Consider the following 23,830-nt stretch of genomic DNA (forward strand, 5'->3'; position numbering starts at 1 on the left):
ATTCATACGCACATCGTAGTAGGAGGGACGTCATTTAGAGGCGGGCGGCCGGCCAGAGGCGGGACTTTTAAAACCTGCGCTGCGCCCTCCTCTTTCCTCACGGCGGCCATATTAATTTCGGCATTGTTAACCCATTATCTGCCGAAATGGGATAGGCTCATTTTCGGCCGATAATTTAGGTGGCCGAAATTTCGGTGCATCCCTACTGTTTAGGGTTGGCCATTATTCCCTTTTAACCACATGTCTAAGGCCTGTTTCACACAGGCTTCAGCTTGTATAAGACCATTGTGAGCCGCAAGCTTTGACAAGGATTATGCAGAGCTTTTAATGAGCTTTGTTAAAGCTTTTAAAGTACCATTGTAGGAAAAGAATTAGCCGCACATCCAGGGATCCCAATAGGTTTCAAATACCTTTATATCCAAAAAGTTGCAAGTGATGACACCAAAGACACCAGCATAAAGTCTCGTAGACGCGTTTCACACATACATCTTGTGCTTAATCATTTAAAGTACCATTCAGCTCCAGTTTGTAAATATTGAACACAGAACCTAATGAGAATGTTGATTGCCACTTTAAACAAACTACTAGCATGCTTCAGCAGGCTTTCAACAAGCTTCAATAAGTTCTGCAGCCTGCTAGCAGCTTGTTTAAAGTGGCAAGTGCTCCCATTAGGATCTGTGTTCAACATTTACAAACTGGAGCTAAATGGTACTTTGTAAGCTTCAACAAATCTTGGTGAAAGCTCTGCAAATACTTTGTCAGAGCTTGCTGTTCTGTTCACACTGCTCTTATACAAACTGAAGCCCATTTGAAACAGGCCTTGTAGAGAGGATGGCTGTACAATTACTAAATATACAGAAAAGGCAAGATTGCATGACAAGCTCCTGGTGTCTTATGTATGGCCAGATATGGAAAGACGAACATGGAGATATACCTTCCATCTGAAGTCGATACAGCAGCGATGAATTATCAACAACATCCAGCATGCTTCCACATGAGATACAGGAGGGGGCAATCTGTGGAGAAAGACATCAGTGATACTAAGGCTCCATTCTCTATTCACACCTTTCTTCTTTAAAAGTCCACTATAATGAAAAAAACATTGTATTCTGATAAGTGTATATGGAAAATAACTGTAATCATATCATTAGGTATATGAATTAATTTTGTATTTCACATGCTTTTAATTATATTTTTCCTCACATTGTAATGCAGATCAAGCTGTCCTACAAAAATGACAATTACAGGGGTTGGGACAAAGTAACACTGCCAGGGTGCTTACAATGGTTATCTTTTATTCATACAATTTAGACCTTTTCTTCAAAAGAAAAAAAAAAGCAGTTTCTATATTTTTATACGTAAAATTGTTAGTTGGAGTTGGGCTTTAATGTGTTTGTTGCTTACCTAAGGTCTATTTAAATCAACATGTCCATATAAGAAAATACTGTCAACAGGGTGACAACACTGCTGTGAAATTTCACTACAGAACCCTGTAATATGTGGAAAAGCAAAGGATCTCCTGGCATTTATAAAGCAATGTCACAGGAAAAACACCCAAAAAAATGAAAACTGCTGTATTAATGCAGAATGACATTTTTGACATATATCCCAGAAGCTGCTGCCAAGGGAAACCAGTTTTCGCATTTCACACTGAGGATGCGCCCTTCTGCTCCTGGACTTTCACAAACTAAGGAGAAAAAGACAGGACTATGGTGCTTGCTGCTAAACAGAAAATGTTCTACCAGGAAGAGGTACTGACAACAAAGCATCAAACAGGAGGCTTGATAAGTTTCACACTATGTTTGCTTACTTCAAAGACCCATTTTGATTTTGTTCATAGTTTAAATTGAACAATGATGGACTTCCTCTACTGTACATGTCAGGTACTCACATGATTGTCAAAAAGAGTTAAGGCAGCCTCATATTCACCCTGGAAGAGAGATAATGCAAACTGCCATTAGATCACATTGTCACAGAAAGATAAAAATGAGATGCTGGATATAGGTTTAAGGTAAGTAAGTTAAATTATCACTGGGCACATTAGTGGGTCTAATTCAGCAACAATACAAAATGTGGGAACCTCTTAGGAAAGGGGGTTGCTCTGAGTTTAGAACCCGCATCCAATTCGCATGACAGGAGACTGTGACCAGCTCTCAATGGATTCGGTTCACACATCTCCCGGGTGGCCACGTAGCGCATTGCACAAGGGTCCTGTGTGTCTTTGGCTCCGTCTCAGGTTTGAATTCAGTCAAAAATTAAGGCCTGATTCATCCCTGAAATGGAGAACAGGGACGCACCGGACCCCTGCTGTGAGCCGTGTCCACACACAGTGTGAATCCAGCCTCAAATCTGTATGACATGAAAACACTTGTTCTTTATATTAAATCACATTGAGGACTTTACCCCAATGTCACTTAATGCCAATCAGAGGTGCATTATATCTTGTTAATATCAAGTAGCGCCATTATTTAACTACCAACACAGTTGGTACAAATAGCTACTTATGCAGCTTAAAAAAGTAATAATTAACAGAGCCAACTATTAGGTTCCTTAGATTTATTACACTGTATATGACAATCAAATGCGTTTTCCTAAACAAATTAGAAGATCTGTGATTTTCTAACCCACACCATCCAGTTAGATGCCAGTTTTCATGGGTAGTGGTCAACCTAGTAAATATAGAGGGCCTCAAGTACAGCCCCTGACATGTCAAGTGGATTGCACAATACAACCATTTCCTGAGGACAGCACAATACTATGAAACAAAAAACATTTTAACGTGTTATTGCAACACGCATGTTGCAGTGCCAATTATTATCAATGGGAAACAATGCACTGTACTGTAGTTGCCAATGCATTGCAGCGAACCACAACACACATACTGTGAGTGTTCTGTGCTGTGTCAGTAAAAAAAGGTGTGCTTCCATTTATTGGTTTATTGAGGTGTGTTGGCAGCCCATTCAAGCTGAATGGATTGCCTTAAACACATTATACGTTAACGTGCATCGCAATGTGTGTTAATGTACTGTCCAACGTATGCCAAGTCAGACGAGTGATCTTACCTTCTCGATGAAATACAAAGCCCAGTGCCAGTAATTATGGCAGGCAAGCATATCACCATCCTGCAAGGAAAAACAACAATATCTAAGATCTAAAAAAATATATAAGCGGGAAATACAGTATATTACAGTGAGTCATATATGAAGAAAATTCACAGCCTGTTTTAAAATTCAGCTTTAAAGCGACCCTGTTAAATACTTTCCAGTGTGTGAATATCTGCTTTTGCTGCATATTCTCCCAACAGGTAAAGGGCAAAAATTCTGCGTTGTGTATAAAACTATAGTACTAAGAGGTAGCTAACACATAAGTAGTAAAGCCAACTTAAATATCATATACAGTATCTCACAAAAGTGAGTACACCCCTCACATTTTTGTAAATATTTTATTATATCTTTTCATGTGACAACACTAAAGAAATGGCACTTTGCTACAATGTAAAGTAGTGAGTGTACAGCTTGTATAACAGTGTAAATTTGCTGTCCCCTCAGTATAACTCAACACACAGCCTAAACCGCTGGCAACAAAAGCGAGTACACCCCTAAGTGAAAATGTCCAAATTGGGCCCAAAGTGTCAATATTTTGTGTGGCCACCATTATTTTCCAGCACTGCCTTAACCCTCTTAGGGCATGGAGTTCACCAGAGCTTCACAGGTTGCCACTGGAGTCCTCCTCCATGACGACATCACAGAACTGGTGGATGTTAGAGACCTTGCGCTCCTCCACCTTCTGTTTGAGGATGACCCACAGATGCTCAATAGGGTTTAGGTCTGGATCCATGCTTGGCCAGTCCATCACCTTTACCATCAGCTTCTTTAGCAAGGCAGTGGTCATCTTGGAGGTGTGTTTGGGGTCGTTATAATGTTGAAATACTGCCCTGCTGTCCAGTCTCCGAAGGGAGAGGATCATGCTCTGTTTCAGTATGTCACAGTTCATGTTGACATTCATGGTTCCCTCAATTAATTGTAGCTCCCCCGTGCCGGCAGCACTCATGCGGCCCCCAGACCATGACACTCCCACCACCATGCTTGACTGTAGGCAAGACACACTTGTCTTTGTACTCCTCACCTGGTTGCAGCCACACATGCTTGACACCATCTGAACCAAATAAGTTTATCTTGGTCTCATCTGACCACAGGACATGGTTCCAGAAATTCAAGTCCTTAGTCTGCTTGTCTTCAGCAAACTGTTTGCGGGCTTTCTTGTGCATCATCTTTAGAAGAGGCTTCCTTCTGGGACGACAGCCATGCAGACCAGTTTAATGCAGTGTGTGGAGTATGGTCTGAACACTGACAGGCTGACCCCCCCACCCCTTCAATCTCTGCAGCAATGCTGGCAGCACTCATATGTCTTTTTCCCAAAGACAACCTCTGGATATGACGCTGTGAGCGTGCACTCAACTTCTTTGGTCGACCATTGCAAGGCCTGTTCTGAGTGGAACCTGTCCTGTTAAACCGCTGTATGGTCTTGGCCACCGTGCTGCAGCTCAGTTTCAGGGTCTTGGCAATCTTCTTATAGCCTAGGCCATCTTTATGTAGAGCAACAATTCTATTTTTACAGATCCTCTGAGAAATCTTTGCCATGAGGTGCCATGTTGAACTTCCAGTGACCAGTATGAGAGAGAGAGAGAGAGAGATAACACCAAATTTATTACACCTGCTCCCCATTCACAGCTGAGACCTTGTAACACTAGCAAGTCACATGACACCGGGGAGGGAAAATGGCTAATTTGCCCCAATTTGGACATTTTCACTTAGGGGTGTACTCACTTTTGTTGCCAGCGGTTTAGACATTAATGGCTGTGTGTGAAGTTATTTTGAGGGGACAGCAAATTTACACTGTTATACAAGCTGTACACTCACTACTTTACATTGTAGCAAAGTCATTTCTTCAGTGTTGTCACATGAAAAGATATAATAAAATATTCACAAAAATGTGAGGGAATGTACTCACTTTGTGAGATGCTGTATATGTAAAGTGTAGCGCCCAAAAAACGAAACCAAAATACTAATTGAAGCAATCATAAAAACGTAAGATCCATGTACAAAAGCATGCAAAAACTTGATCACATAGAGTGAAAAAGAACTGGTTATAATGTGTAATATTTAAATAAAGTGACAGTCACGTGTACAAATAGTCCATAATTACATACATGTAGCACCAAAAAAAAACATCCAAATACATAAAAAGGATAAAAATTTTAAATGTGAAGCCACCATTCCAGTGAAATAAAAGGTGTACAGCAGTAGTGTCCAAACGAAGAAACCGCCACCATCGAGTGAATTGCAAACTCAAGGGAACTATTGGCTGCCATTACAGCAGCATACATGACTTAAAACATGTGGAAATCCCTCTGAAAATATCGCAGTGCATAACTCCCACAGATAACTGTGACCAGCTGAGAATAAAAAAAGCTCATCTCTATGACAGAGGCTCTGAAAGTACTGATCACCCCAAGCAGTGAGCTTTTTAAAGGGTGAAATCCTTCCTAGGCCATTCTCAACTGCAACAACTCACAATGACAAGATCTTTCACTCCCTGTTCTTGTCTCTGGGATAAGAATAAAAGTATAACTATAGCCAAATTGTTTTTCTTTTCATGGATAGAATTTCAGAGTGTGATAACTCCTAAAAGTTTACTTTTTGTTGTATGTGTCCCATTGGGGAGATTTCCCTTCACTTCCTGTCCCACAGCTAAAACAAAAAGTGATTTGAAATCCCTCCATAGTAAGGGAAATCCCTGGCTGTCACCAGAACTAGTGTCTCCATTAAAAAAGTTGATCTGTCTTTCTATTCTGGTGACAAATCAAAATTTGTGATTTCTCTTTCATTCAATAACAGACACAGCTCCTGATAGTCTTAACCATTGGGTTATACTGCCCCCTACAGGAGTAGGCATCTAGGCAAAAAAATATTCTGGCTACACCCAGTTTCCTGCTCTCTGGTCCTAGCAATTTTTTTTCTTTTTAGATAGAAATTTTTTCTCCTGGATTTTTCCTGTGAAATCTACAATCAACTGCTGGATAATCTAGATCCTTTGGTCACCCCAGTCTGGCCAGTGAGCGCGTGCAGGCCTCAACTCCGCGCTAGGTCAGCCACTACATAGCCTCACTGGACGAGGGCTGGTCTGTGAGTTAAACGCCTCGTGAGGTCGCATACGACTGGGTCTCGGCCCGAGTCACAGCGTTCCTCCTGGCCCGCAGCCCCCCATTTTGACAAAGAGGGGTTCTGTCTGGAGCGGTGCCTGCCTGGTTCCTGGTGTGGTGAGTAGCTGTCCCCCCTCTCCCCCTGGAGGGTTTTGGGGTGGACGTGGGCCCCTCCTTGGGACTGTTGGACCCCCGGGTTCCCCTCCTTCCCGCAGGCACCCCCCCTTGCCCAGTCCCTCATCCTGCCCCCACCATCGCCTGTGTATGTGTGGGGAGGTTTTACCTGGTGGGGACTCGCTGTCAGGGCCCCCCGTACTACCTGGATCTGTCCTTGAGGCCTGGTCTCCCTCCTGGGTCCCTGTAAATCTTGTGGTGCTGCCATTTTGTTGTAGCCTGTGTGTTTCTATATGTGGCGGCCATGTTTGTGTAGTACGGCAGCCATTTTGTTGCAATTTGCTATTGGAAATAGTGGCGGCCATGACAGTGGAGCCCTGTGGGTGGAGATTTCAGCGGTGGCAGCCCCTCCTCATCCCCTGATGCTGACCCCTGGATCATTTTACTTCCTGTTGGCTGCAGGTGCCTGCTTCTGTGGATGGCGAGTCTGGTGGGGTCCTCTCCCTCTCTGCTGAAGATAGCTTGGTGCTTTGTGCCTGGCAACCGGGTGGTGCTGCCAGCGCGGTGGGGGTTGTCCCTTAGCAGTGTCTTACATTTGTGGGGTCCCCCTGGTGACTCATGGAGTCTTTGGAGCATGTTTCCTCACCTGATCCCCTCTCTGAGACTGCAGGACCCTCCAGGTCCCAACCATCCATCCATGCACTGACAGCGGTCCTGGAGTCCCTTGTGTCCTAGGTGGAGGTGGCTTGCAGGCGACGGGTTCGCAAAAAGCACCTCCCGCCTTCCCCTGCCTCATCAGATCTTGAATCTGATTTGGCGGCCATGGACATGGGTCACCCTGCTGGGTCTGCAACCACGAGCCTGGAATTCTCTGATAGTGAGGATGATTCCTCCACGTCTGCGACCGTGCACAAAAAGGCGCTGATGAATGCACTGATTGTATCTGTGCGTGAGACCCTGAAGATGAAGGATGTAGCTGAAGCTGTGACGGAGGCGCCGGTGCCCTTGGGCACTCACAAACCATCCAAAGCGGCAAAGGTGTTTCCTTTCCCTGCCTATTTTGACATAATTGTCACTTAAGAGTGGGGACGACCAAAGCGGCCCCGTGGGGTTCCTAAACGCTTTACTAGGCGTTACCCCCTATGAGTCCCTTCTTAAGAAGTGGACTGTGCCACCGGTGGTGGACCCTCTAGTTTCCACATTAAACAAAGCAACCATGACTTTGGTTGAAGAGTCCCCGGCCTTTAAGGATCCGGTTGACCAGAAGGCGGAGGCTATGGCCCTCACTATGTACACTCTGGCTGGTTCGGCAATGAGGCCGGTATTCACCATTGCCCTAGTTTCGCAAACTCTGACCGAGTGGGCTAAGCTCCTGCACCTTGACCTGGAGGGGGATCAGCTCTCCCCTTCCTTTGCCAAGCTGGCAGACCAGCTGGTCCAGAGGCTGCAGTTTATTTGTGATGCCTCTTTGGATGCGGCTCCCCTGACGGCTCGCCTCTCTGTTTTGGCAGTGGTCCTTCGACGTGTCTTTTGAGTCAAGTGTTGGTCTGCGGATCAGTCTTCAAAAAAGGCCTTGACTGATCCTCCTTTTTAAGGAGATCCCCTGTTTGGAGCTACCCGGGGTGACATCATTAAAGGTCTCATAGGGGGAAAGAGTACTTTTCTTCCGCATGCTACTAAGGGCAATGAACCTCGTCGTAGACGTGGGCCTTCCTTCTTTGCTTATAAGAAGTTTTTTCGTCCTTCATGGTCGACTGACAAGGGCTCGAAGCCTTTCAGGGCCTCTTCTGGAGGATCCAAACAAACCTGGTCTGGCAAGCCAAGATCGGGCTTCTTCAGACCCGTGGACAAGGCTCCACCTGCATAAAGGTGCGCCCTCACCTCGGGCAAGGGGGACGTCTTCGCTGGTTTGGGGGACCATTGACATCCTGGGTGCAAAACCAGTTTGGTCCAGGCTACAAGATCGAATTTCACTCTTGTCCCCCCGTAAGGTTTTTTTTTTTCCAAACAATGTTTGGGGCGGTACAGGACCTGTTTCTTCAATGGGTGATTGTCCCGATTCCCACCTCGCAAAGTTTTCAGGGTTTTTACTGAAACCTGTTCACAGTTCCCAGGAAGGAAAGCAAAGTGCGTCCAATCCTGGACTGCAAGGCACTAAACTGCTTTGTGCGAGTAAAGAAGTTTAGAATGGAGTCCATTTGAACAGTGGTGGCATCCCTACTTCATGGGGATTTCCTCGCCTCTATCGATATCAAGGATACTTACCTTCACATTCCAATATGTGCCAGTCACCAGCGTTTTCTCTGCTTTGCTGTGGGAGAGGAGCATTATCAGTTTGTGGCGCTACTCTTTGGTCTCGTATCCGCTCCTCTGGTCTTCCCAAAAGTGTTAGCCCTGGTGCTAGCTTTGCCACGCCAACAGGGGATCGCGGTACTGGGCTACTTGGACGATCTCCTTCTGCGAGCGGAGTCTCCCTGGGCTCTGGTGAAGAACCTGGAGATTACAATATGAACTCTGCGGGAGTTCGGCTAGAAAGTGAAATTTTCAGAAGTCTGCTATGGTTCTGTCTACAAAGCTATCTGGGCCTGACTCTGGACTCCGCCTTAGCCAGAGTGCTCCTTCTTCTGGACAAACTCCAGAAATTGCAGGCTGCAATTCGCTTCCTGCTGTCCAACAAATGGTCATCCCTCCGGACTTACATGCGTCTGCTGGGCCTGATAGTGTCTACCTTCAAGGCAGTTTCATTTTCACAGTTCCATACGAGGTCCCTGCAAAAGAAAATTCTGACCAAATGGGACAAGTCTCCGCAGTCTCTGGTCACTCAGATCCGGCTAAGTCGGGGCACGAAGGAGTCCCTGATATGGTGGCTTCGTTCTCCGGCGCTTCGGCTGGGAAAATCCTTCCTCCCCTTGTAGGGGACAGTGGTCACCACAGATGCCAGCCTGTCAGGCTGGGGAGGCGTCCTCGGCAAGCATTCTGTTCAGGGGAGGCGTTGTACTACGGGGAGTGGTCCCTTCATCCGGAGGTGTTTCATCAGCTGTGTTTCATCAGCTGTGGGGCATCCCCGAGGTGGATCTGTTGGCGTCTCGGCTCAACAGAGGTTTGTGGATCGGTCAAGGGATCCCTCCTCTCAAGCTTCTGCCTAGAATTCTATGCAGGATTGAGGCAAAAGGGATTTTGGCTCCAGACTGGTCTCGCCGGGCTTGGTACACCAATCTGGTGCGGCTGCTTGTCAATATTCCTTGGCAGCTTCCTCTCAGAGAGGATCTGCTGTCCCAAGGACTGATCTTCCATCTGGCTTTACAGTCGCTGGCTTTGACGGCTTTGCTGTTGAATGCCAGGTTCTGAAGGATAGGTATCTGAGTCGGTAATTCCTACACTGTTGAAAGCTAGGAAATCTACCTCTAGAAAGATCTACCATCGTACGTGGAAGACGTACATTGTGTGGTGTGAGTCTCTTGGGGTTCTTCCTTGCTCCTTCTCAGTGGCTCAGATCAACGGGGGTTGAACAGAAATTGGCCTTGAGTACCATCAAGGGTCAGGTGTCAGCTTTGGCAGTCTTCTTCCAACAAACTTTGGCCACACACTCCCTGGTGCGTACCTTTTTTCAGGGCATCTGACATTTGGTTCCTCCAGTTCGGGCTCCGTTGCCGCCTAGGGATCTTAATTTGGTGCTTTCAGCTCTACAGAAGCCTCCTTTTGAAAATATTCGGGAGATTCCCCTGCTTACGCTGTCCCATAAGGTGGCCTTTTTAGCGGCTATCACCTCTGCGTGCAAGGTGTCGGAACTGGCAGAGTTATCCTGTCTTTCACCTTACCTGGTCATTCACAGGGATAAGGTGCTTCTTCGCCCCTGTCCGTCGTTCCTTCCAAAAGTTGTCTCGGATTTTCATTTCAATGAAGACATTGTGTTGCCTTTCCTGTGTCCCAGACCTAAATATCCAAAGGAAATTGTCCTGCATGCCTTGGATGTGGGCCGGGCAATTAGGGTGTACCTAGGAGCTACGGAGTCTTTCAGGAAGTTAGACTCTCTCTTTGTGCTCACGGATGGACCTCTAAAAGAATTGTCCGCTTCCTCTGCGATCATTTCCAGATGAATCAGACGGTGGTTCAGGCCTATTCCATCAGGGTGAAAAAGGGAATATAACTGCGCTAACTAACAGACAACAGCAGCAACTTAATTTGTGACAAACAAAAATATATATGTAAAGGGCTAAGTTGCGCTAATTTGTGCTATATCGACAAGCGATCATCAAACAAAGCACAATGATTGATAAACACTTTAAATGTCCACAATGATATCAAAATATGTTATCCAGATGACAGACAGTCCAAATTCCAGAATCCCAGGGTCAGATGAAAAACAGCTTTCATATAGTCTCCTTACTGGAAACCGGAATAGAGTTCGCCCAAAAACACAAATGAAGTTGAATCAACCAGCCTCAGATCGATATGCTCAGATTATCCTCTCATTAACAGGTGGCGATCATAAGTGGGAGAAAAATAAAGACTCCATAGCGTAATACTGTTATACACTCATATGTCACCCTGAGAAGTGCACACCGTCACCAGAGCCAGGTATCAGATAAGTGAAGCACCGACACCCTTGAGTCCCAAATGCTTAGCAGATAATAGATGTTAAATGGTGTAGTAAAGAAAAAAAGTGACACACAAAGGACCTCTCCCAACACCACTGCCTCTTACCGGATCCCAATAGGTTAAAGCCAGACAATCCCTCAAGCGATCCTCGGAGCAGATAACACTGGAAAGATCTTTCCTGAACTGGCACCAAATAGTATCTCCAGAGCAGTGCAGTATGTAAGACAAAAGGCGCTATATACGCATTTTTTGTGAAGCCGGGTTCTTAGTAACAGGTGTGTTCAGCTCGAAGATCATCGGTAAGAGGCAGTGGTGTTGGGAGAGGTCCTTTGTGTGCCACTTTTTTTCTTTACTACACCATTTAACATCTATTATCTGGTAAGCATTTGGGACTCAAGGGTGCTTCACTTATCTGATACCTGGCTCTGGTGACGGTGTGCACTTCTCAGGGTGACATATGACTGTATAACAGTATTACGCTATGGAGTCTTTATTTTTCTCCCACTTATGATCGCCACCTGTTAATGAGAGGATAATCTGAGCATATCGATCTGAGGCTGGTTGATTCAACTTCATTTGAGTTTTTGGGCGAACTCTATTCCGTTTTCCGGTAAGGAGACTATATGAAAGCTGTTTTTTCATCTGACCCTGGGATTCTGGAATTTGGACTGACTGTGTCTGTCATCTGGATAACATGTTTTGATATCATTGTGGACATTTAAAGTGTTTATCAATCATTGTGCTTTGTTTGATGATCGCTTGTCGATATAGCACAAATTAGCGCAACTTAGCCCTTTACTATTCCATCAGGGGTCAAGTTCATCCTTTCCCTGTCAAGGTGCTTTCTAGTAGGGCGCTTAGTGCCTCCTAGGCTTTCTGTCATCAGGCATCAGTGACACAGGTTTGCAAGGTGGCCTACTGGTCGTCGGTGCACACTTTTACAAAGTTTTGTAAAGTGGATGTGTTGGCATCTACGGATGCTTCTTTTGGCCGCAAGGTTTTGCAGGCTGCTGTTTTTGAGGTTCTGATCCTCTTTGAGGGTGTGTTGTTTTCCAGGTGGGTTCCAGTTGTTTTGTTGAGCTCCTGTTTCCTGGTTGGCTAATGTTTAGCCTTGGGAATTTGTTTGTTGTTCCCACCCCTCATGTTTAACAATGCTTTGAGACGTTCCAATGGCTATGACTATCAGGAGCTGTGTTCGTCAATGAACAAAAGAGAAAATGGGATTTTTGACTTGGTGTATCATTCTGGTATAGAAATGTGAGTCAAACCATTTAGGAGAGACCAGCCCTGTATATATTAAGTAGAAAAAAAGGGGAAAGAAAGTGATCTTACCCCACAGTAACTGGGCCTTTAAGTGGTATCTCCCAAAGAGTATGAAACAGCAACACATGAAATTGTTTAAAATGTACAAAATAATATAGTAATTAAACATCCAAAATCGTAAAAATAGCCATACTACATCTAGGGCCAAGGAGAGGGGCCCTTGTAACATTTCACATGCAATGACATCAATAGTGTATAACGGATATAAGTACAAATTATGCCAAAACAAATTTTCCTCTTCTTCTGGGCTTCTGTTGTCCCCATATACTTCACAGATGTCTAATACGTACATATAAAAAGAAAGAAAAAAGCATAAAAGCACAAAATATATATACAAAAAACACTATACTTATAGGTCCAGAATATGTGGGAAGAAAAAAAAAAAAAAAACCCTAGGAGAAATACCTACCACAAAAAGAAAAAACAGATGTTGTCAGTTATGTTCTAGTTAGGGGGAGACCAAGAAATATGTGCACCCAGTACCATGGGGAAAAAAAAGGGGAGAGATAAAGGGACAAGATAAAAAACTGTATTAGACCAACTTGTTCAGATCCAACACTGTCTTAAAGGATCCAAAAATAGGATCTATTCACCTGTTACAAGGCAGATAGTCCAAACTCTTACCATTACCAAAGATGAAAAATCGTATCCTCAATGTCCCATGCCAAGAGGCAGCCACATTCAGACATTTAGGGGCCTGCAGCAAGATGCCTGAGTCTCCCGAGACCCCACTGTATCGACAACCGATTGCCCTGCACAGGGGCCATCCCTTATAAAGATATAAAAAGGGGGCTGTCCTGAGGCGGACTTGGCAGAGGCTCTCTCGTTTGGCTAAAACAGTATCAGCTGGTCTTACCTGTATAAATGCTCATATTAGCCTAGGGTGCTGGGGAATGAATGGGGGCATATAATATATGAGCAATTATACAGGTATAACCAGCTGATACTGTTTTGGCCAAACGAGAGAGCCCCCACCAAGCCCCCCTCAGGACCTGAGGATACGATTGTTCACCTTTGGTGATGGTACGATGTTTGACTATCTGCCTTGTAACAGGTGGATAGATCCTATTTTTGGATGCTTTAAGACAGTGTTGGGTCTGAATAAGTTGGTCTAATACAGGTTTTTTCTCTTGTCCCTTTTTCTCTCCCCTTTTTTTCTTGGGCATACCCAGTTTTATGTACACTCACTTTACGAACACTCGCGAGTACAGACACAGCTTGATCAGCTTGGCATGGCACTACTCCCAGTTTTTAACATTGGCGTCTATAGGAAATCTTGGTCAGCTAGACCTGGCAATGCTGTCGGTTTTTAACATTGGCGTCTATGGGAAATCTTGGTCAGCTTGGTAAGGCACTGCTCCCTGTCCAACATTGGTGTCTATGGGAAATCTTGGTCAGCTTGCCATGGCACTGCTCCTGAACTATAATTAACAGGGACACCAAACTTAGGGAGCACCGAGAGGGGACCAATGACTACAACATATTCTATTTTGAGGCTGGCCAGCTTGCCTAGTTAATCTATCATGTCATAGTCCTGGGTCCCCTTAACGTTCTCCCCAAGTTTGGTGTCCTTGTCACTTATGGTTTGGGAGCAGTGCCATGTCAAGCTGACCAAGATTTCCTATAGAGCTAGTGTATTTACATGCATTGAGAAGTGAAAAAAGGTATTGTTTCACTTTCAGTACATTTTCGTTTTACATACATGCTCTGGTCCCATTGTGTACTTGGGGTATGCTTGTATATCTACAGTGTGTTGTGTTAGATTCCTTGTCTCACAGGTGGGAGTCCTTATGTACTCCCCTGATAAGTATTAACATTTGGGAACCCATGGTACTTAATGCACATATTTCTTAGTCTCCCCCTAACTGGAACATAACTGACAACATTTGTTCTTTTTGTGGTAGGTATTTTTCCTAGGGTTTTTTTTTTCCTCCCACATATTCCGGACCTATACGTATAGTGTTTTTGTATATATATTTTGTACTTTTATGCTTTTTTCTTTCTTCTTATATGTATGTATTAGACATCTGTGAAGTATATGTGAACAGAAGCCCCGAAGAAGTGGAAACTTTACACCGCAAAACATGTTGGCATATTTTGTACCTATATCCCTTATACACTATTGATGTCATTGCATGTGTAATGTTACAAAGGCCCTTCTCCTTCCTGTGGCCCTAGATCTAGTATGGCTATATATACGATTTTGGATGTTTAATAAATATATTTTTTTTGTACATTTTAAACAAGATACTTGCCTTGCTATTTCATAGCCTTTGGGAGATATCACTTAAAGGCCCAGTTACTGTGGGGTAAGATCACTTTTTTTCCCCTCTTTTTCTACTGGGATTTTTGACTTATCTTAACATCCATTTCTCCGATGTTCATTGACAAACACAGCACTCACCCCTCTATGGAGTTATAATTCTCCTGACACTGCTTGTAACAAAACCGAGTGGCTATAGCAGAGAGAGAGGGAATATACCCTCTTGGACTGTCCATGGGTGTAGCCAGAATTCTTTTCTGCCTAATGTCCTACTCCTGTAAGGGGCAGTATAACCTAATGGTGGAGGAGCTGTGTCCGTCAATGAAAATCAGAGAAATGGATTTTACAAGTCAGAAATCCCATTTTTCTTTTACTTTCATGCTTGCTGATAATGGACACTATGACAAATAAAGAGGGTGAATCTCCTGGACACAGACAACAATAAAAACATGACAGGTGCTCTAATCTCTGTACTCTCTATCCAATTAGAGGAAAAAAAAGTTTTTCCTTTAATTATTGGGGGCTAAAATCTCCCCAACAGGACACAGAAAGAAAAAAAACCTGATAGGGTGTTTAGTCCCTCCCTACTCTGAAGCTAGAATAAAATGTTTTGGCTGTGATAGGATAAGTGTTGGTATTTCTGTATTACTGTAATTCTGGAATCATTTAATACACAGGGAAATTTAGTTGCCCAATTTCACTGTGGGGGGGCTACTCTGACCACTGATTTATCTTGTGGGTCAATCTATACATTTTTTTTTGGATGGAGACGGTCTTGAATTAATGTGAGATCCACCCACGTGAACATTACAGATGTTATACAGTATCTCACAAAAGCAAGTACACCCCTCACATTTTTGTAAATATTTTATTTTATCTTTTCATGTGACAACACTGAAGAAATAACACTTTTCTACAATGTAAAGTAGTGAGTGTACAGCTTGTGTAACAGTGTAAATTATCTGTCCCCTCAAAATAACTCGACACACAGCCATTAATGTCTAAACCGCTGGAAACAAAAGTGAGTACACCCCTAAGTGAAAATCTCCAAATTGGGCCCAATTAGCCATTTTTCTTCCCGGTGTCATGTGACTTGTTAGTGTTACAAGATCTCAGGTATGCATGGGGAGCAGGTGTGTTAAATTTGGTGTTATTGCTCTCACTCTCTCATACTGGTCACTGGAAGTTCAACATGGCATCTCATGGCAAAAAACTCTCTGAGGATCTGAAAAAAAAAAAATAAATAAAGATGGCCTAGGCTATAAGGAAATTGCCAAGATCCTGAAACTGAGCTGCAGCACGGTGGCCAAGAGCATACAGCGGTTTACTGGGACAGGTTCCACTGAGAACAGGCCTCGCCATGGTCGACCAAAGAAGTTGAGTGCACATGCTCAGCGTCATATCCAGAAGTTGTCTTTGGGAAATAGACGTGCGAGTTCTGCCAGCATTGCTGCAAAAGTTGAAGAGGTGGGGGGTCAGTCTGTCAGTGCTCAGACCATACGCCGCATACTGCATCAAATTGGTCTTCATGGCTGTCATCCCAGAAGGAAGCCTCTTCTAAAGATGACGCACAAGAAAGCCTGCAAATAGTTTGCTGAAGACAAGCAGACTAAGGACATGGATTACTGGAACCATTTCTTGTGGTCTGGTGAGACCAAGATAAACTTATTCGGTTCAGATGGTGTCAAGTGTGTGTGGTGGGAGGAGTACAAAGACAAGGGTGTCTGGCCTACAGTCAAGCATGGTGGTGGGAGTGTCATGGTCTGGGGCTGCATGAGTGCTGCCGGCACTGGGGAGCTACAGTTCATTGAGGAAGCCATAAATGCCAACATGTACTGTGACATACTGAAGCAGAGCACGATCCCCTCCCTTTAGAGACTGGGCCACAGGGTAGCAAATGACCCCAAACACACCTCCAAGACGACCACTGCCTTGCTAAAGAAGCTGAGGGTAAAGGTTATGAACTGGCCAAGCATGTCTCCAGACCTAAACCCTATTGAGCATCTGTGGGGCATCCTCAAATGGAAGGTGGAAAAGCGCAAGGTCTCTAACATCCACCAGCTCTGTGATGTCGTCATGGAGGAGTGGAAGATGACTCCAGTGGCAACCTGCGAAGCTCTGGTGAACTCTATACCCAAGAGGGTTAAGGCAGTGCTGGAAAATAATGGTGGCCACACAAAATATTGACACTTTGGGCCCAATTTGGACATTTCCACTTAGGGGTGTACTCACTTTTGTTGCCAGCGGTTTAGACATTAATGGCTGTGTGTTGAGTTATTTTGAGGGGACAGCAAATTTACACTGTTATACAAGCTGTACACTCACTAATTTACATTGCAGCAAAGTGTCATTTCTTCAGTGTTGTCAGATGAAAAGATATAATAAAATATTTACAAAAATGTGAGGGATGTACTCATTTTTGTGAGATACTATATATACCTTTATCCTTTTCCTCCAGTTTGTTGATACGATTTGGTTGGTTTTGTACCTTCCTACTGTTTTCTGCTTATCTACAAAAACTTTAATTAATAGACAGATTGAAATCTAAAAAGTTTTAGCTTTAGATACACTTTAGCTGCTGACAGATCTAACCTGCATGTAGAAGCTAAGGTGCAGATACCACTGGGATAATCAATATTGTTAAATACAAGACACCTGTGTATTCTACCTTGAATCTTGGTGTGCTTTGTGTTTTTCTTGATTTGTGCAGTATTCCAGCATGAAAATCTGCCTCTGTGCAGGGGTTCCCTATAGTAAGGACTAGTTACGGTTTTTCTCCTTCCTTGTGCTGGGTGATTAGTCTTGTGTCTGTCCCCTCCTGTTTTCTGCAGACAGTCTGTAGTAGGCGGACCTGCAATGTTCCTCCCACAGCGCTGCTCTCTACATAAGCAATGTATGGTAGAGTGATTATATCACTGCTATTTTTACAATGCAATATCGGGAATTGCATAGACATTGGATGCACAAAAAGTGTATTTATATCCTTTGTGGCTATTTAAGAATATATTTAAGTTAAAGTTTTTCTGCCTGGAATTTAGCTTTAATCTCAAGGATAACAAGCTAAAAGATCAGTCAGTTTCTTTAGTTAGTATTTAAGGCTGGGTTCACAGCAGGACCAGAATTTTTGCCTGAGTTTGGACCTTAAACAGAGCCAAAGATTCACAGGACCCCTGTGCAACCCGCTCTGCAGCAGCCACAGAGATGTGCAAATTAGCTCCAATGAGAGCCGGGCACACTCTGCTGTCATGCGAATTGGATGCGGGGAAACCCACATCCAATTAGCACTAGTGTTAACCCAGCCTCAGATAGAAAAGCATAGGTTGTGCTTTAGTCTTAATCCCTCTGCGAAGGATTGAATGAATTTTCCTTTGTAGTAGACAGCCCTTCACCTTATCGACTTTCTCACTTGTCTACCTAATTCTTCCTCTTGACTTAAAAGATCTTTATAATCCGTTCACTTACTGTTCTCACTCTGTAAGCTTACAGCAGGTCATCTAATCTTCTAAATTCTAACACAGTTTGTGGTTCTCTAAAGATTGCTGAAGATTGTAAACCGTCCAACCACAGAGTGATCTAACTTGACGTGACAGCAGCCATAAATAAGCCAAGCTTGAGGTTCAACCAATTGACTGTTCTTCAAGAACATGAAAATCTTTTTTTTTTTTAAAGAGGTGTGTGTGTTCTCTTGTCTTTTTACCCAGTTTCATTTTTTTCACCTCAACATATATCATGGTAAACAGGTAAAGAACCCAAAGAAACAGATGAATAAAATCCAAAAAGAGAGTCTCTGAAAAAGTGAGATGGGAAGGGTCCTCCAATCACCAGTGAATAGATGTAAATTGCTTCACCAATCACCACGTAACAAGTCCAAACTGCTTTGACCGCTCAGTAAAAGGAGGGTCAACCCTTCTGGTAAGCAGTTTGGACTTGTCACATGGTGATTGGTGAAGCAATTTATATCTATTCACTGGTGATTGGAGGACCCTTCCCATCTCACTTTTTCAGAGACTCTCTTTTGGGACTTTATTCATCTATTATTGGCGCTGCTTTTTGTTTTATTGTTCATTATTGGGTGTGTAATCTACCTATTTTGCTGACTGCCTTTCTTTTAGATAACTAGTTTTTAAAGTGGATTCCAAGGGCAGATATTTTTTCCTTATAAAAAACCCAAAGGAACCTTTTTACCAATTAAACAGAGAGTGGTGGGGAGGATGTGTTGCACCAAATCCTCCTCAAATCGTGCACCACTTTCTGGGGTTTTCTTTTTCAGTCTCTCCTACTAAAGCATCAAGTGCAGTACTAAACAGCAGGGATTAGAACAGCGTTTGGATCCTAGTCCTAACCCGCCTGAGCTATATCAAAAGAAGCTGTTACTGCATAAAGCCAGACCTTAGCAGACAAGACATTCCTCACTCTGCAGCTTCATGTATAATTGCCCCTTCTATGCGTGCAGCTGCGGGGCAGGGAACACTTTTAGCTGCTTGGGATCGGCTTTGTGTAGCAGCAGCCTCCTGGTGGGAAAGTTCAGGTTGGCTTGGGCTAAGATTCGAACATGCCTCAGTTCATCCCTTATGAAAAGCATGAGAGCTGGTACCAGTGTAGCTTATGGCCTGTCTGCTCAAAGACTTCAACTTTCAATGATACCATCAGGCAGTTTGAAATACTTCGGCCAGTTAGAACACTGCAGACTGGATCAAAAGAGCAAGTTGGGAAATTGGCAATGTGCATTGTTAGTTTTTTTTTATCTCTATAACATTAATAAGCACAATTATATGACCTGATGCTGGTGTATATGGAGGAAGATGGTGGAAGAGCGGTCAGACACTGTCAAACGCAACCCCTTCCAACTCAATCTATGTATCAATTATTCTCCAATAGGGGACTATCCAGGTGCTTCTGCTGCTTCCTATTGACATCTTCTATTAATACTTTAAAGCCCCAAATAAGTCTCCCACCTTATCTCATTAGTTCTGTACCCCAAAATGAGTTGTGAAAGATTTTTGCACAGAAAAAAAAACGGAATTTTTGTAAAATCTTACCTGTAAAATTCCTTTCTCTGAGTCCTCCGACAGTCGCCGCCACTTCATATTCGTCACTAATGGGGTTATTGACCTTTGCTCCGTAGGAGTAGCTAGGCAACAGAATATATTAATATCAAAGCTTTTAGCATATCCCACCCCCAGGGGGTGGTCCCCTCAGTCAATACCTCCCTGCTTCCTGCATTCCCAACTCAGTTTCAGTAGCATAGCAGTAGAGTACATAAACAAACCCCAAAAGAGGGGCGGGGGCGGCGACTGTCGGAGGACTCAGAGAAAGGAATTTTACAGGTAAGATTTTACAAAAATTCAGTTTTCTCTTACGTCCTCCGACAGTCGCCGCCACTTCATATTCGTCACTAATGGGGACGTCCCATAGCAGTGTAGACATGAGGGGTGGGAAAAAAGCAGCCGCGCCTAAAGCAACGCAGTACCCACATCAGAGAAAGGAACCTTACCAAAGTAAGAGAACCAACTGGGCAACAGGAAAAACGTGCTCAACAGGAGCAACAACCCAGGAAAGAACAAGTAACCTAGGGGTAAAAACATCCCAACAGCCAAAGGCCCAAACAAGGGACCCTAAGGCACTGCCGCACTAAGAACTTTACGGCCAAAGGAAGCATCTGCCGATGCCTGAACATCCACTTTGTAAAATTTGGAGAAGGTGTGAACGGACGACCAAGTCGCCGCCTTACACACCTGGGCCACAGAAGCCTGATGACGATAGGCCCAAGACGTACTCAGAGACCTGGTATAGTGCGCCTTCACAGGAAAAGGAGGAACCTTCCCCTTCAAAGCATAGGCCTGCACAATGGTCTGTCTGATCCATTTGGCGATGGTCGCAGCCGATGCCACCATGCCCTTCCGAGGTCCCTCAGGAAGGACAAAGAGAGAATCCGACTTGCGAAAGGATTTTGTCGATGACAGGTAAACCCTGATCGCCCTAACAACATCCAAGGAATGCAACGCCACCTCCTTCGGATGTTTAGGCTTCGCGCAAAGCGAAGGCAAGGCAATGTCCTCATTGAGGTGAAATTCCGAGATCCTCTTCGGAAGAAAGGAAGGGTTAGGTCGCAAGACCACCTTATCCAAATGAATCACCAAATACGGAGATTTGCAGGACAAGGCCGCCAGCTCCGACACTCTGCGAGCCGAAGTGATCGCCACCAAGAAGGCAACCTTCTTGGACAACAGAGACAACGAGATCTCCCTGATCTTTTCAAAAGGAGCATGTTGCAACACGGACAGAACAAGGTTCAAATCCCATGGAGACAAAGGCTCCCTCCTAGGAGGGACCAAATGTCGCACCCCTTGAACAAAGGTGCTAACCAAAGAGTTAGACGCCACAGGGCGTTGAAAGAGAACGGCCAGCGCAGAAATCTGACTCTTAATCGTGGCCAACGCCAAACGCTGGTCCACGCCCGTTTGAAGGAAAGCCAACACTCTCGACACCGAGTACGAGCGAGGGGAATACCCCCTGGACTCACACAAGGCAAAGTAAGCCTTCCAAGTACGGTAGTAAATCTTCCCCGAAGAGGCCTTCCTAGCCTTGATCAAAGTGGGAATGACCTCAGGGGAAAGACCCCTATCCTTCAGGACCTGGCTTTCAACAGCCAGGCCGTTAAAGCCAGCAACTGTAAAGCAGGATGGAATATCGGTCCTTGAGACAGGAGATCTTCTCGAAGTGGCAGACGCCACAGAGCGTCGACCGCCAGATTCACGAGGTCTGCGTACCAAGACCGGCGAGGCCAGTCCGGTGCCACCAGAATCACTATGTGCGGTTCCGAGGCTAACCTGCGAAGGAGCCTGGACAGCAGCTGAATCGGTGGAAAGGCATACATCAGGCGATACTGATGCCAGGGCGCCACTAACGCGTCTGAGGCGTCTGCCCGAGGATCGCGCGTCCTTGCCACGAACCTTTCCACCTTGTTGTTTAGACGAGACGCGAACAGGTCCACATCTGGGGACCCCCACTTCGCGCACAACATCTGGAAGACATCCGGGTGAAGGGACCATTCCCCCCTGGTCCAGGGTCTGGCGGCTCAGATAATCCGCCTGCCAGTTTTCCACCCCGGAATGTGAACTGCAGATATCGCCGGGACGTGCGTCTCGGCCCAAGACAGAATGTCGGCTACTTCCCGCGCCGCTCGGGCACTCCTGGTGCCCCCTTGGTGGTTGATGTAGGCCACCGCTGTGGCATTGTCTGTTTGTACCCGGACTGGACGGCCCTGAAGCCTGTCCGTCCAATGCAGAAGACAGAGATGTATCGCTCGCAATTCCAGAATGTTGATCGGAAGGGAGGATTCCACCTCCGACCAAGTTCCCTGGGCGGACAGAACGCCCAGAACACCACCCCAGCCCGACAGGCTGGCATCCGTGGTGATCACCGTCCACGACAAAGGACGAAAGGACTTGCCCCCCGACACCGCCGGGGACTGAAGCCACCACAAAAGACCCCTGCGGGTGAGACGGCTCCACGACAGCCGCAGATCCAGAGATTGCGGACGCCCGTCCCACTTGGCCAGGACCTCCGCCTGAAGCTCCCGTGTGTGAAACTGGGCGAAGGGAATCGCCTCGAAGGCTGAAACCATCAATCCCAGACACCTCATACACGTCCGGAGGGACGAGCACTGATTGTCCCTGAGGGACCTGACTTCGTTCTGAAGTGTCCGGAGCTTGTCTTCCGGCAGGAAGACCTTCGCTTGAACAGAGTCCAGGATCATCCCCAGGTAGGGAAGACGAACCGACGGACACAACGTTGACTTTGGAAAATTTATCGTCCAACCGAATTCCTGCAGAGTTCGCATCGTGATGGACAGGTCGTTCACCAGGCCCTGACTGGTCGCGGACCGAATCAGGATATCGTCCAGATACCCCAGGACAGAAATGCCCTGGGCCCTCAATAAAGCCAGAACCGGCGCAAGCACCTTGGTGAAAACCCGCGGAGCCGAAGCGAGACCGAAGGGTAACACCACAAATTGGTAGTGATCCTCCGCAATGGCGAATCGAAGGTACCTCTGGTGACCCTCGAAAATGGGGATGTGAAGGTATGCATCCTTCAAGTCGATGGAGGCCATGAATTCCCCCGGAACCAGGGCAGCCACCACTGATTGCAGGGATTCCATGCGGAACTTGCGAACCCGCACAAAGCGGTTCAGAGACTTCAAGTCCAGAATCGGACGTACCTTGCTCTCCTTTCTGGGCACAGTGAACAGATTGGAATAGAACCCCCGAAATCTGTCTCGATGAGGCACCGGGACCACCACTCCCTGGGCCCGCAGGTCCCGCACCGCCAGGTGCAGATCCTGCAATCGCTCCGGAGTCAGCTGAAGGTTTGAGGGGAAAAATCTGCCCATCGGCCGAGAGAGAAACTCGATCTTGTATCCAGAGCGAACGATTTCCTGAACCCACCTGTCCCGAATGCGGTCCAGCCAGGGTTGAAGAAAACCGAGCAAACGTCCCCCCACCCCAGAACCGGGTGAGGGCGTCCCTTCAGGCCGTATTGTTATGGGTAGCAGACCGGGACAGGCCGGACTTCTGCTAACCCGCCCACGGCTTCTTCTGGGAGCCTTGTCCCTTGAAGGGCTTGCCCTTATAGTGCGACCGAAAGGCACGAAAGGACCCCTGAGAGGCCCTAAACTATGTATTCTTCTTACCACGAACAAACTTACTCTTGTGAGTTTGGGGCAAGAGAGTGCTCTTACCCCCAGAAATTTCCTTTATCAGGGTATCCAAGGATTCGCCAAAAAGGCGAGATCCCGCGTACGGCAAATTAGCCAAAGTCTTGCGAGAAGACTGGTCAACAGACCAACATTTCAGCCATATCAGGCGATGGTTCAAGACCGCCACACTAGAAAGACGCGCAGCCAAAGGGACCATATCTAAGTCCGCATCACACAAATACATGACACCCTGATGAATTTGATCCACCATAGCCAAGGTTGTCGGCGGCGCAGAGTCAGCCACCAGGGTGCGCCTGAGCACCTGCGTCCAATCCGCAATAGCTTGGGCTGCCATAATGGAAGCAAAAATAGGCTTCAGCATAGAACCAGCAACCGTATAAGCATGACGGGCCAGAGACTCCAATCTCCTGTCCGTCGGGTCCCGGAACACCGGGGTATCCTCAGCAGGGATCGCAGTGGATTGATTCAAAATCGCCACCGCGTGATCTACTTGAGGCGGCACACACCAACGCTCATCAGTGGCGGGAGTAAATGGATAACGCAGTTTGAACCTACTCGGCACAGCGAAAGGCTTCTTTAAATTGCGCCATTGCTCATCAACAGCGCGCTG

The 23,830-nt window shown here is 45.7% G+C and overlaps 2 protein-coding genes across 3 annotated transcripts in view; one reads left to right on the top strand and one right to left on the bottom strand.

Annotated features, from left to right (window-relative positions):
* DNM1L (dynamin 1 like) overlaps positions 1 to 23,830 on the top strand; it is a 497,546-nt gene that overhangs the window by 194,398 nt on the left and 279,318 nt on the right. The gene's annotated exons all lie outside the window — the stretch shown is intronic.
* The window catches only part of TTC38 (tetratricopeptide repeat domain 38), a 97,944-nt gene that overhangs the window by 17,224 nt on the left and 56,890 nt on the right, over positions 1 to 23,830 (bottom strand). The window contains exons 8-10 of one of the 2 annotated variants that reach the window (XM_082256173.1): positions 3,063 to 3,122; positions 1,892 to 1,930; positions 935 to 1,016 (exon numbers count right to left, since the gene is read on the bottom strand). In XM_082256173.1, coding sequence (XP_082112299.1) covers positions 935 to 1,016; positions 1,892 to 1,930; positions 3,063 to 3,122 — 181 coding nt within the window. The remainder of the gene's footprint in view (positions 1 to 934; positions 1,017 to 1,891; positions 1,931 to 3,062; positions 3,123 to 23,830) is intronic. The other variant, XM_082256174.1, reaches the window with a different exon arrangement.

Source organism: Pelophylax lessonae (assembly GCF_965119305.1).
Source record: "Pelophylax lessonae genome assembly, chromosome: 4".
Taxonomy (NCBI): domain Eukaryota; kingdom Metazoa; phylum Chordata; class Amphibia; order Anura; family Ranidae; genus Pelophylax; species Pelophylax lessonae.